General features: G+C 38.1%; 1 protein-coding gene across 2 annotated transcripts in view; it reads left to right on the forward strand.

Annotated features, from left to right (window-relative positions):
• Positions 1-14849, forward strand: part of RFTN1 (raftlin, lipid raft linker 1) — a 95720-nt gene that overhangs the window by 65001 nt on the left and 15870 nt on the right. Inside the window, exons 5-7 of one of the 2 annotated variants that reach the window (XM_085307508.1) lie at positions 1491-1914; positions 5768-5971; positions 14523-14638. In XM_085307508.1, coding sequence (XP_085163634.1) covers positions 1491-1914; positions 5768-5971; positions 14523-14638 — 744 coding nt within the window. The remainder of the gene's footprint in view (positions 1-1490; positions 1915-5767; positions 5972-14522; positions 14639-14849) is intronic. The other variant, XM_085307509.1, reaches the window with a different exon arrangement.

Below are 14849 nucleotides of genomic sequence, written 5' to 3' on the forward strand. Positions count from 1 at the left end.
ATGGAGGTTGTTATCCCACCTTAGTAGTAGGCTTTGCTGAAATCAGCATCTCGTGTTCATCAAGCTGAACACCTGCAAAGAGTGCTGCCTTATTTCCTGGAGAACWGTGTTTAAGTTCCTGCCATTGAAATTTTAAGAGTTAATTTAAAGTGGAAAAAATAACAGTGGTTTGAAAGAGGAAGTTCTTGTTGATCAGGTATCATCTGTAGGTTTATCTGTATGTTCAGAACAGCAACACGTTGCCAGGAAGTAGATTATTCATTAAAAAAAAAAAAAAAAGACTGTACAAAAATATTCATTATTCTATTCCCTCCCTTGTGCTTTCAGACTAAAAATTGAGGTAGAAATCAGTAATTTTACTTGCTACTGAAAAAGCCTGAACTGTTAGCCTTATGTTCATACTGAACATAAGCTGAACTTTGAAGAATAATTGGGACACTTTAATTTTGTAGAATTTCAGGGTTTGCCCAGAAAGTTAAATTAGTCTTTTATTCTCAAGGCGTTTATTCTTGAAATGTTTATGTGTTTAAACTTTATTATATGAAGAGCACATGTTACACTGGAAACCTTTCCTTTGCTGTTGATGATTTTGATGAATGGATCAGTGGATGCTCATGTATCTTCCTGAAAGTCTGGCTCTTGCTGCAGTTTCTCCTCTGTTTCAGGAGTGTGAGGCTGGTGGCTCCAATGGACGGCGCCTCAGAAACACCAGCTCCGTGTAGCAGAGACTTCTCTTTCTGCTTCACCTCAAACCCTCCGTTAATTCCTGCTTTACTAACTGTCATTGCTACTAGCCCAGTGCTTTTCTTCTGAAGATCTTTAATGATTTGATTCCTTCATTTTCCTCCTATACCTAAAATTGAAGGGATTRATTCAACTCCTATCTTTTTATTTTTTTTTCTTCTTTGCTCATCTTGCAACTCTTTTTTCTATTCTGAGAGTTCTGTATCTTCCCAAAAGCAATGTATTGAAATCACTTTTTATACGCTCATTATACGAAAGTTTGTCATTCATGTCTCAATTCAATATAGGGAAAACAAAAGCTGTTGTTATAGTGGTACATGTAGCAAAGGGAATTGACGAACATTTCCTTGCATAAATATTATAATCAGATCACTCCTTATACAGCAGAAGATGTAATATTACAGGTCCCTGATTTCATAAGGTTGATACTCAAAATTCATTTGAGTAATACCACTTCTGTTAATTTAGCGTAAGTAAAATTTGAAACATATTTTATCCCTGGTGAAGACGTGTGGAGGCATTTTCTCTTTTTTTGCACTTTCACATGATTACAGACTGTTTAGGGAACTTGTCATTGTGCTTAACTAGAGTTTAACGTTTTATGTAAATATAACATGACAATTTCCTGTGGTAGTGGACAAAAGTAGTAAAAGGACATTCTAGCTCCCTTGACGGGTGTTATTTKCTGTATTTCTGTGTAGTAAAGAAAGCTTGCCTGTTAAAAGCTAATCTTCTTTGATTTGTAGATACAAGATGCTGCAAGTCAAGGCTTGAAATTTGTTGGAGTTATACCTCAGTACCATTCCCAAAAGAACTGCCTTGTCAGCTGCTCTCTGACACCCGCCAGTAACAACTCTGTGCAATCAAGAGATAATAAAAACATTTCAAACTACTCCAAGGATCATGCTTCACTGGAGAGCGAGAAAATAGAGGGCGTTAATGGATGTGATACTCTAGCAACCAGTGAGGAAAGTGCTGACCAGTGTGCTACATACGGGGAGGATGGGAAAGGTGAAGGACAGGCTACTGAGCAGCTGAATTTTAAGTCTGYAAGGGACGGTGAAGAACAATTTGAACATGAGAACCCAAGTGGAAGAGAAGCARCCGACAAGCAGAACGGAGTAGCAGAGAGTGAGACACCAGCACGAAGTTCAAAACCCCTTACAGGCAGTAAGTATTGCCATGACCTCTTTATACCTCTTATAAAGGCCTCATGGCTTTTATCTTGGCATAAAAGCCAAATTTAAGATTCCCTCAAGTATGTTCCTAGCACCTTTGGGGGCTTGCGGTTGGGTGAGGAACCTACCATTGCAACAGAGTAGAAAAGATGCCCCAAATGCACCACTTACCCTGCTTTTCAGCGCGTTCAAAATGACTCAGAATAAGTCAGGTGGCAGCTGGAGAGATGCTATAAGCAGATGCACCTTTGTTATGACTAGTTTGCATGCCTGCGTTTAAAGGCTTTTATCTACTCTGCAGCTGAATTGATTCATTTCTGTATGTGGTGCCAGTACCCTGAGAGCTCTTGATCTTCGTATCCTTTTTGTCCATTGAAAAGAAACCCTGCTAAGTTTTTACAGAAGGTTTTGCAGCGATGGAAGGAAAAAGTCTCAAAGCCTTATCRTGTTTAGGCCCATTGTAGCAGATGAACAGAGAGCAGAAACTAAACCAAATCAGGAATGATATGAACGTATGTGACCCGAACCTTGAGTCTGCTGGTTAGCCTTGGGTCAGTGCTAAAGTTAGAATTATAATTACTGGAAAGTAGTGGTTATTTTTGTTAATCGTTCATTTTGGAAATTTACAATAATGATCCTTCTAATAATGATGCTCCTAGTAATTTGCCTTCTTCTTCTCTTATATTTTTGGAACATTATTCTTCATATGCCAGTTTCTTTCTCTGATATATTTTTCCCCAGGTGTGCTTCTACTTTARAATATAATTTTATACCAACTAAAAAACAGTTCTCTTTGCAAGTCTCAAAATAACTGCCTCAAGCTGTTAGTTTCTGGGAGGTTACTGCAGTGGCAGGAATTGTAGTTGAAAATAGAGTGTAGCCTAGAATAATTTAGAAAATGAAAAGTCAGAAAAAAAGTCCTTATCTCATTCCCAGTATAAACCTCAGAACATTTTTCTTTCCTATATTTCTATAAATCCTAGAAAACATTGTGTGCATTTATTTCTCTTACGACTTTGCGTACTTTCCTTACAAGTTACAAGTCTACGTAAGGAAATTCCATCAACATTCCTTTGAGTTGGTGCTGTCCTTGACTTTATCCCTATTCTTTATGTTTTACACAGATTCATTCAAACAGTCCTACCCCTTTGGGGATTTTTTTATGTAGGATTGCAAATGCCTTTACATGGCCTCTCTGCTGGACTATTGTCTTGATTTCCGTTACATTTTGATGCAATTAGGTTTTTTTTCTCATCAGATTTCGATCAAACTCTAGTAACCCTTCACTATAGTTCCTTCAGTTTTTGTTGGGCAAGAGGACAGTCAGATTTGGTCAAGGCATAGCTATTATTTGAATAATTTAGTCTGGTTTGTGCAGATTCTTGCACATTGTAGAACTGCTCCTAGTCTTGTAGTTCTAGAACAGTTATCTCCAAGTCAGTTAGACCAGTTCCGTCTCTTTTTTTTATATGCTCTGTCTTCAAGACCATTCACCCAACAAGTTTAATTATATTTTGATGCACTTTTTCTCCACGCTGGACATTGGAAATACTTCAGTGCAGTTAACCATGTTTTTAATATTTCTGTGTAGTGTGAAGCTGAACCACCACAAGCATTCCCTGCTTCTGTCTGCCTACGGCACCTCAGGATTTGTTTCAGCTGCTGACTTGCCAGACAAGAACTTTTATTTTTAAAGTCTTTTTAGTTTATCTATGTATCCTTCTCTCAGTGCTTTCTGGCTTGATTTTATTAATTTCTTATCCTTTTTTTTTACTGGTGAGTTATGCTAATACCTTCCAAGAGTTAAATTCTGAGAGGGTAGTTTTTTTATGTGACAAAAAAAAGAAATCGCTTGCCTATAGCAGGATATTCCCARATACATTGCCTATACACATTACTGATTTCTTTATTACTCTTGTACGGCTTTTCATTACTACAGCACTCCCTTTTCCTCCCATGGAAAATGTATTTCAGTCTTTGGCATCAATCCTCCATCCTTCCTTGTGAATATGAAGGTGGGCAGGCACCATTTTTTTTCCCCCCAATTAGCCTCCTTAACTCCAGTAGGAAGTTAGCACTCTTGGACTCCTTCTTCCTACATAAAACTTCAGAAAAAAATGTACTATTTATTACTCTCTATGGAATCTTAATTTTCTTCTTTTATTTAGGATTTTGTGCTATACAAGTGCTATTTTAATGCTTTACTTTCTTTTTCTTTTTTTTTTTTTGCCAAATATTTTGTAGTGCTCAATCACTTCTCATTTTATTAAAGGACTCTCAAAAGATGTGTTGAAAATTATTTGCCTGTGAGCAAGGCAAAAATATTCCAATGTTACATCAAAAGCTTTGTGTTTTCTAGAACCAAGCTGAAGGTGACTTTGTCTGTACTTAAGCAGTCAAGCTGCCTGCTGAAGACTGCTGTCGGTAGTGACTTAATCTTGAACTGCGGGTAGGACTGGTGTAGTCCACGCTCAGTGGTGGTTACAAACCATGTCAGCCATTGAAAGACTCCCACAGRTTTCAGATACGTTCTGTCCGTAGCCCAGTCTCAAATCCAAATTACCATCTCCCGATTGACTTCCAGTTCCTTGTTTTACTGTCSTTAGTGTGATGTCTTCATGCATAACAAAAAAAAAATCTCTGCTTCCAACTGGAGGCTATTTTAGGGATTCATTTGGGATTCATGTTGGCAATTTATTGCCTTTTACTGTATTTAAATCATCTCTGAGACCATTAGGTCTTTCTTTTCATGTTTGGTTATGTATTGAGCTTATTGCTCTGCTGGTAGCCTCTTGGTGGCATATCCATTCTAAAATTATCTTTTTTATTTGTTGCTCAGTGAAGTGTTTGAGAAAGAGGAATCTAAACATCTCTCTTGACTTCACTTTCTTTACTATAATACTTGAAATTAGAATGTTATCACTTGGAAAGATTAGGAGCTGCTTTCAAGTTGAGGGGGCATATGAACTTTTTGCCTTTTAAATTAATTTATTTGGGGGGAATTTTGGGCTCTTGAAAGTCAACAGAACTTTTGCCATTGATTTCCTTGTCCATTAATAAATGAAATAATAATGTACAAACGTTGCATATCAGTAGCTTTACTGGTGATTATACCCTTCTGAGAATTTGGAAGGTTTGTCTACACTTCAGCTTACTCTGAACTTTACAACTCTGAATATTTGTTGCTAACATTGACTTTTTTTTTTAATGGTAAAACTTAATTAAGTGCTCCTGAGTTATACTAGGAGTGATATGTGGTAGATTCCAAAAAATGTTCTCATTTACAAAACCCTTCGCGATTCCACTTTCCAAAATTCATTTGCTGTTGGGTTAGTCTCGCCTTGGCTCAGACCCAGAGTAAATCAGCTAACCAGCTAGCATGGTCTGAAATCTGAGAGATTTCAGATTTGAACAGTCCTCAATGTCACAGATCTTTTAACAGTTCTTTCAGTGGAAAAACGTAAGTACTATTTGCATTAATTTCTAGTAGTGATGTAAATTCTACAGTGCTTAATGCAGTTTGTAGAGCTTATTTGTTTTTATATGTTTATTTATACTAATAACTCCATTGAGGTGGAAGCCAAGTAGTACTCAAATATTACTGTCTTTAAATGTTTTATTTTCCACAGTAAATACATTGTTAATAATAAATACTATACCAAATATCAGAATACCATGTTGGGATTTGGTACCCTACCATGCTGGACACTGCACAAGTGTATTAAGGAGATAACCCCAGAGTGTTTGCAGTGGGACAGYGTAATTAGCTAAAACGGTTGCCCCTTCCTAAAATAGCATGTTATGCTTGTTGTGTTTTTCCAACTTCAATTTTTACATTTTGCTAGAAACAGAGATCTTCGCTCTGTTCAACAAGCCAAAAACCCCGCAGAGATGCAGTCAGTATTACACGGTGACTATCCCGATGAAGATCTCCAGGAATGGGCAGACTATCAACAGCTTGGAAGCAAATTGGCTGGAGCACATGACAGATCACTTCAGGAAAGGGGGCTCGTTGGTAAACGCCATCTTCAGCCTTGGAATGGTAACTGGTATGGAAATTAGAGAAAGCATTATGCTGTGATTATTTTCCTTTCTCCTCTAATAGATGTCATTATCTTTGAAGAGAAGACATTCGGGAGGTGCTTTTAGTGGAGGCTTGGGGCAGATTTGTTTTAGATCAGCCCATTTCAGTGAAGTGGAATGAAAGCACAGGAAATATTTTGGCATTTGAATAAGGAAAGCTGAGCCCATGTATTGTATTTTATAAACATAATAGACATGATTCTGTAACTGCAGATATATATAGACTTAATAAACAGCACTAAGGAAAATGAATTAAAATAAGATTGTAATGCAGACAGCATAAATGGAAAGAGCTTTCCTCTTAGCTGTCTGGCCACACACTGTGTCTGGGTCTTTTTCTAGGTCAGTATAAGGTCCCTACAGTTTCGTGTGTCCAAAATATGGTCAGCTACTACTGATTCCTGCAGGGGCCCTTTTCACGTTGACAGCACAGAGTTTTACAAAGTTTAAAAAATTAACAAAATTACCATTCATCCTAGCTTGTATGTATGAATGAGGGGTCAACATTGGTCTTACTTCAAGAATAGATTAAAGATAGATGTTTCCATGCTGTGAAAATGTAGCACTGAACCCAAGATTTGAATCCAGCTTAATAGTGTAGGCAGTCTGTACTACACTCCTGGCTAAATGGTGACTCTGAAGTCAAGCTTGCATCTTTGGTTGCATCAAAGGGTTTTGGTGCCTAATAGGGATCTGAGATGCATAACCAAGGACCCATGAGAGCAACCTAAGGGAAGGAAAGTATTTGAACATAAAAATGTTGGCATTATCGCTAGATTTTGGATATCCGTGTTACAAGTATACTTCATAGTTCAAATGCTTAGGGCTGAATCCTGGAAATTCTGTGACTCTTCTGCCACATTTGGGGTTGTTTGGCATTCCTCAAAAGGGATGTGACAGCCCACAGATGGAGCGCTGCCTCTGAGGTTTGTGRGTTTGAGCCACAAAAGCGTAGGAGAACTGCTTCCAGAGCATCTTCTGCCTTTTTTGCAGCTGGTCAGAATTCCCAGACCTGTGATAAAAAAACAGAAACATTAGTTTGTTCTGGTAAAATGCAACTGGGAAATTAACAGGCAGTCCTAATTTTTCATTTTTCAGCAAGTAGCAGAAAAGGAAGGTCTAAAGTTCAGTTGATGGAATGCTTTTGCACAGCTTCCTGGAAAGTCTTGTAATTGCTAGTTAACTTGCTTAAAAACAAATGGTCGTTTATTTTGTGCGTATAAATTGCAGCTCATAGAGCCAAACCTAATTGGCTATATCAGGCTCAGTGTTTTCTTTAGTAAAAACTGCTTATCAGGGCACTCTAAAGTGCTTTAAACACAGCATTTTTCTGTTATTTAAACTTTTAAAGTTCATTTACATAACAGAAATCTGGGGGAAGTTCATGCATTCGGATACCACAGTGAGGAGTGCCAAATAACTGCCCAGGCAGAGATAAAGTAAGGTTGAGCAATGACAGTAAAGTATCTGTGCAAATGGAACAACAAATTTGTAATTTGTTTTATAAATTGAGTTATATAAAAGTGGACAGAGTCGGTTTTAAGTTAGATTAGAGACTGAAGATGGACTATTACAAACATCAACATTTTTATTAGTGTTTACGGTTACAAGAACAACAATTTTCAAGGCAAGAGGTTCCAAGTTAAGATTTTAAAAAGTGTAAATATCAGTTAGAACAATATGATAAATGCCATGAGTATGTCCATGCCTTTATAAGAACATTTGCTAAGAACATTTGTAAGCTGCTACCARTTGCAGCTAAAGGTTTATGATTTAAATCCTAAAATTTTCCCATGCTGCAGAGGAATGATACAGCTTATTCAGTCAAATACTGGTGTGAAGCAACCCAGCAGAAGGGGGAGGGAGGAAAGAGGCGGCTGAGGGCTTCTCATCTCTTTACTTTTTTCTGCTCTTTTATGCCAGCCTGTCCAGCTCTTCACTAGCTGGTCTCCTAATTCACTGATTAATCCTGCTTTAAATTAAGATAATATGAACATACTTTCTTTAAYTGGTTATATTACATTTCTTTGTTCTGAGGGTTTTCCTCTTTTCTGGGTTTTTCTCTTTGCCTTAAAATATGAATTCATTATTTTGCATATTAGACTTAAAAGCAGAGTTATGTTCTTTTTTCCCCCCGTCCTTGGACTGCCCAACAAAGTAAAGATTTGCAGATTGTCAGTTATCATAAATTCATTTTGTCCTTTTGCCAATACTTTTGCCTAAAAGAGTTTTAAAGTWCAGTGATTACAATTTTCATACTGAATAATTAAGAAATATAACACAATTGCCAGTTACAATATGTAAACCATGCAGAGCTATGCCATATATTAAATATTTTCAGGTTTTGCTAATAATTTAGGAACAGCAGCTGGCTTAATCCTTGAATGTTCTTATGTTAACAACTACAGTTATTTAAATTTTGAGCTTAGTCACTTAATGGTATTTCTTATCCAACTCAGGTCATTGCTGCCTCTGCCTATAATCCCAGATCTAAACTGACCCTCTATAATTCTCTACTGAAGTGATYGTGATAGTTCACCCATTCCCTCTCCCGGTGACAAACGGGGACTATAGTGATAAGATACAGATTGACGACACTGAAAATGGTGAGGATACAACTACAACAGGCAGCATCTGTTATTTCATGTAGCAGCAAGTCTCCCATTGGCAGTGTGAGAGCAGGTGAGGGTGCGAAGGGAGGGAGAATCAAGGTTAAGGTTATGTTTCGGTAATTTAACTGAGTTAAAAAAAAAAAGTAACGGGACRAGAGGCAACAGGCATAAACTGAAACGTGGGAAGTTCCATCTGAATGTAAGAGAAAACCTTTTTTACTGTGAGAGCAACAGAGCGCTGGGTTACCCAGAGAGGTGGTGGAATCTCCTTCCTTGGACATACTCAAAACGTGCCTGGACGCGATCCTGTCCAACGTGCTCTAGGTGACCCTGCTTGAGCAGGGCAGTGGGACCAGGTGACGTCCAGAGGTCCCTTCCAACCTCAGCTATTCTCTAATTCTGTGTAGTTACAAGTTCTGTTCATCTTTAGTTGTTTTGAACTATGGTTCTTTAAATACATGGCATGCCTGTATTTGTTTGCCATTTTGTCTGTGAATTTCTCAACTTTAAATCTTAGAAAAAGCTAGCAAACAAACCAGAAAACATTGATAGTATTTTAAAACAAAGCAAAGAAAACAAAATACAAGTTACTTGGAATAGAAAAGTAGTCAGGTTTGTAGAGGTGCAGAATGGTTGTCCCTTTTGCATTTGTAATGCCTTTGACAGAGTGGAACCGGTGATGCATTTGGCCAATTATATTTACCTTACCCACTGAAGTGGCTGGGATTTTTGTCATCTATATAGAATTATTTTCTCTGTGTATACTGAAGGTGAAAAGATTCAGGGGAAGAGAAGTCTATAAATAGCAAGCAGAGGCCAACATTTGGATCACATATGACATAAACTAACTGATAGTTAGTTTTCCTCATTGAGAACAGTAGGTTACAGGTTAGCTTCCTAGGTGATGGATTTTGTAGTTTAGAGGCAACACTGGGAAAATTCTTGCCCACTAGTGGACCTGTCATGGTAAATCTTTTCCCATATACTTCTTGTAAATCAGAAGCAAGAACATTAAAATAGATTTTGTCAACAGAACTGCATCAAATATTTATACAACTCAGTGAAAATATCTTTTTGTGCTCAGTGGGGTACCTTAATAAAAAGTGCAGTGGTAATGGAACAGTTTCAGAGGAAGGAAGGTGACTGTAACCTTTATGTTCTGAACCTTTTCTTTAAGAAAGAAGTTACGTGTGTTCAAAAGCGTGGAGTGGGAAATGCCACAATGAAGTGAGCAAAGTCAAAATGTTTTATTTTATTGGCATGACTTACTGCCCTGTTCCAAATGGGCCAACATTTGGAATTACCAATGAACTTTTTAATTTAATACAGGCTAAATTCCAAGAGATCAAGCTTGTTAAACACAAGATTATGAAAAGAGGTTGCAGCCATATCAAAATCAGGGAATACCTTGCATGAGAAGGAAAGGTGACTGGAAAGACCAGCTTAATGTATCGCTATATAAAGCTTTGGGTGGCTGATTTGTAGATAGTTTGGGTGAGATTCAGCTGAATAAATGTAGGAATCAGCCTTGTGGATGTCTATATCTGAGTTGTCAACCAAAAGTGCCGGTATAATCAGTGGAGATCTAGGCCTGAACCAGTGTAGTTCAATAGGATTTGCATTGTGATGCACCTCATCCTACTTAACAGAAATCAAAAAGAGATCAGATAGGTTGGGATGGATGATTTAGTGCCAGTAAACCTGAGCARAGGCCCGCCAGGACAGTCAAGGGCTGGAGCACCTGCCCAGTGAGAACAAGCTGAGGGAACTAGGCATGTTCAGCCTGGAGAAGAGATGGCTTCAGGAGGCACCTGAGAGCAGCCTACCCAGGTGTATGGTGGGTGGATGAGAAAAGATGAGCATAATTGGAAAAAAGAGATTCTAGCTGGATACAAGAAGAAAAGTTTTTCCCATGAAAACCATTGAACATTGGAGGAGATTGTCCAGAGAGGTTGTGCGATCTCTATCCTTGGAGGTTTTCAAGACCCAACTGGATAAAGCTTGAGCAACCTGGTCTGCTCTTGTAGCTGACTTTACTTTGAGCAAGAGCTTGGACTAGCGACTTCTGGAGCCCCTTCCTATCTGAATTATGTCATGATTCTATGCAGCTGTGTTCCAAATGAAATAATGCTTATTTCTTTCCCTCTTGATTGTAAAGAGAGCCTTATATGACCAACTCTACTGTAGATACCTATATCATAGATATCTAAGGTTAGTTGAGATGAGTCCCACCTCGCGGGTCAGCTCTAGAACGTATGATTGTAGGCTAAGTTGCTGCAGACTCCTGAGCATCTGTGAGATAAAAATATTGCAGGAGGACTGCATCTGTCCCAGTCTTTGTCCTTAAATTGCRAAGGATCATGCTTCAGCACCTCTGTTTAAGAGTTTCCTTGAAATTCCTGCTAATCTTGACACCATAGTGTACACTGTGTGTGCCTTCTCTCCAAAATCCAATACCCTAAGTCCCTTTTSTTCTTTCTCCTCTCCCGCAGTTATTCTCAGCATCCCAAATGCTTGACRTGATTGGGGATGCATGGTCCATTTATTCTCTCCTTTACCTCCCTTTCTGAGCTAGTAGAGTGGTGGGTGAGCTTTAAAAGGAAAGATGTGCTGCCAAGATAGGAGAATTGGCAGACATATTCATGGCAAGAAAGTGTTAAATACTGTGGTGGGACAGGTAGAGAGGAGATGAGGGGGGAAATTGTAATGAGTGTCATCAACTAATTTCCTCTTAGGGAGTTTTTCGCAAGCATCGCTCTGTTGAACAGATACCAGCATGCATCATCAGCTGTCTTCCCATCATCAGCTTTCCCTTTCTAGTTTTCTGATTTTCCATAGGGATCTTTTCTGGCCAGAAGATAAATGAATCTTAGAATTGATTAGATGGAGCATTCAATCAACGGTAGTTGTTGTACAAGGAAGTGCAGCCAAGTTTATCTGCTGCCTGTAAGTTCGCACCAACTCGATTATTAGTTTCTAAAACATTACATATGTGCCACGATGTTCAAATATGTGGAAGCTGTGAACTGTGTAAGGGAAATGCACAGCAGAATGAAGCATAAAGGATGATTTATGAGTGAGTGCAAACACACACATGCTGACTGTGTTTTGATCCCTTATTAAATAGCTGACAAATGAGTAGGTAGAACTCAAGCTGCAGCTGTGGCAAGAGTGTGATGTTGTATTTGATTAACAGAATTAACAATACATTAACAGAACGCCTACTCCGTATAAAATTTCTCTTAAAATATTTGAATGTCTGTGTGTAGTGGTGATCTATGGTTCTCTGCTTTTGGCCTTTTAGCTACTCTCCTGTGATCCCTGCTCTGGAAAAATTAAAGGGTTATTTTTATATTATTCATCCTAAAATAGATCTGAATAGGGGTTTGGATATTGGAATAAGATATTTTGCACAGAAGTTGAGTTTGTTCCAGGTTTTAAATCTGGGGCCTAACACAGTGCCATTTCTGAATGAAATACGATATAAATGTTGTACCCCATTTGCTCTGCTATAACCTGTAACCCAGCCGCTTAACTGTTCTTATTTATTATTTCACAACAAAAAATGTCTGTTCTCCTCATTGGGATGAAGAAATCTATCTAGATGACAAATGGGCAAAATACCTCCCTTTTTGCCTCTTACCCTTGTCTTCCTCCAGATACAGCTGCTGAAAGGAGTTACTGCTTTGTAATCCAGTTTATCCTCTTTGGAGCAATGTGTAATAACGGCAGACTGTAGTGATGAGGTTTCTTTGTCCCTCTTTAATCTGAACGGAGTTACAGGAAGTCTGTCTGGGGAGTCAGACATAATGAAAGTAGACAGTATATTTTTCTAGTTCTTTGAGTCTCCCAACCAAATCCCAAGGAAAGCTACCAGTAAGTGGTTTACAGTTTCTTTCCTCACAACTGAGCTCAAAAATCTGTTTTGTTTTAGACATGAATATTTGCATCTGCCCCTTTAGAACTTAATGACTTGATTGAAACGGCACAAAAGAGAGTAGTTGACCATGTAAATAGAAGCAAGGGGATGTGCACATGCTTTATACCTGCAACAGTCTTGCTGCGTGCATTTGCAGAGAGAAGTCCTTGACTGTAGGAGTCTAGTTTGTTGTGGGCTTTGCATTTCCAGATAATAAATTGAATTTAAATCACATAGTAACATCAGAAGATGTTGACTGAGATTGTGTCTGCAGGAAGTAGGGAGCCACTTAATCCTCTCCACTGCCTCCTGTGTGAAAATTACTCGCAAGTTTGATATGTATTTTCCCTAGGAGGTAGTGATGCTTTCCTGCTATCATCTCTTGACCTCTTAACCTCCACCAAGAAAGTAGGAGGAAATAACTAAGCAGACTTGTCTAGAAGAATGAATCTATTTTGAGGAGAAAAAAGGGGAGACATGTGGAAGACAAAGCAGCTTTCTGGATGCTAGGGACCCCCGCAGAGTACTGTGAACTCAAAAAAATTGGGAAATCTGTCACCCTTTCTATGAGACATCAATGAAAAACCATGCTTGCGTCTAAAGTTCTGCTGCTGGCCGGTAAGAGAAAGCTTTGCAAAGTATACACCCTCTCCCATTACCTTGTCTGAGCTGAGCTGTGGGTACAAGTCTTGTTATAGAGTGGTTGTCAGAGAAATGCTATATGAGTATCTTGTACAACATACAGAATGATGTAGGTGAGGGAAAAAGCAAAGATGCTTTGACATCAATAAATAAAATCGATGTACTATCTTAGATAAAAAAACTTTATACCTCTATTTTTAATAATTTGCTTGTAACTTCTCTAATAGTAAAAAAACTGTAACATTTTTACAATAAATTTACAGAAGAAAGCATAATCTCAATTTTTCTTTTAAGGATTAGTAACTTTTGATTTTTTTCTTAGATGTACAGCTGGAGGAGGGGATAAAAGAGAATTTTGGTTAACTTGCAAAAAAAACCCAGTAAAATACAACATTAGGGGAATGAAGAAGATACTTATAATCAGTCATACAGGCTGAATGTGTTATTTAAACTAGAAGGTTGGGCTAAACAAAATGATTTTTGAAAATGTGATTGGAGTTCTCTGTGTTCATAAAGAGTACAGTACTGTGTTTTTACAATAGCTTTTAAAATATAAATCAGATGTTCATTAATTGAGTTTTTTATATTGCACAGAAAAGTCAGTCAATTTTTTCAGTTATCCTGATTCTGTTCTGTCATGGAGCAGATAAATCTGAATACATGGGAGAGAGTTCTGGCACACAGGAGTGACTGCTGGTTATGGAGTATATGGTTAAGATCAAGGAGAACTTGCTGCTTGAGTAATTTCAACAGTGTATGTAGTCTGAATAAAGGCTGAACATGCTGGATATCCAACTGAAAGCAGAGAACCAGATGGTCAAAATGCCATCATAAACTGATGAAATAGTAGTGGGTGTCTCTTTTCTTTCACATTATTCAGGTAGGCCAGATCTTCCCTAGTCCATGTAGACCCTGTAATTTTAATGTCAGATCCATACATAGTGCTCTGACTCGTGTGAATGAATGGCTGTGGTCATTATCATGGGCATACCCTACAGAAACCCTTGAAAAGTTATTGCAATGTATTATATATGTGGTTTTTAGCCCACAAAGCAGCTGTATAACTTCAAGTACGTGGGCAGTACTGCTGAATTGAGGCCTAAATTAATTCTACCTGTACAAAGTGGAAGAGCTGTGCTTTTTGAGGACAAATTCTGGAATGACACAGTGGACAGAGGTAGTTGCTCCTTCTTAGTGGAACTAGTATCATCCATTTTATAGAATTAGACTGTCTATATGCTTTTTTGTCAATGTGCCTGGAAGAACTTGTTATTAATAAATTCAAATGTCTCACTACATAGGGTATCTTCCATAAAGCTTACAAATAACCCTATGTTTTCACAGATTCCTTACATGGAACAGTAGACGGAGTATTTCTCTTTGAAGATGTTGCTGTAGAAGACAATAAAACCGTGCAGGGCTATGACGCTATTGTTGTAGAACAGTGGACTGTATTGAAGGTATGTGTGCGTTCTTTTTTTTTTCTTTCTTTCTTTTAATAAATCCAAAGCATCACGATACTGAGGTAAGATACTCCCTCTGTGCTTTATTTCACAGGTGGTTGTAGGCAGGGAATGTGAGTGTTGGTGGGAACAAAACTCGGGGCTGTCTGTCCTAAAAATATAAATGTCTGATAGAATAACTGCAAAGAGGATCTCCACTGGTTGTCAG

Source organism: Rhea americana, unplaced genomic scaffold (genome assembly GCF_003343005.1).
Source record: "Rhea americana isolate MKP2758 unplaced genomic scaffold, rheAme1 scaffold_26, whole genome shotgun sequence".
Taxonomy (NCBI): Eukaryota; Metazoa; Chordata; class Aves; order Rheiformes; family Rheidae; genus Rhea; species Rhea americana.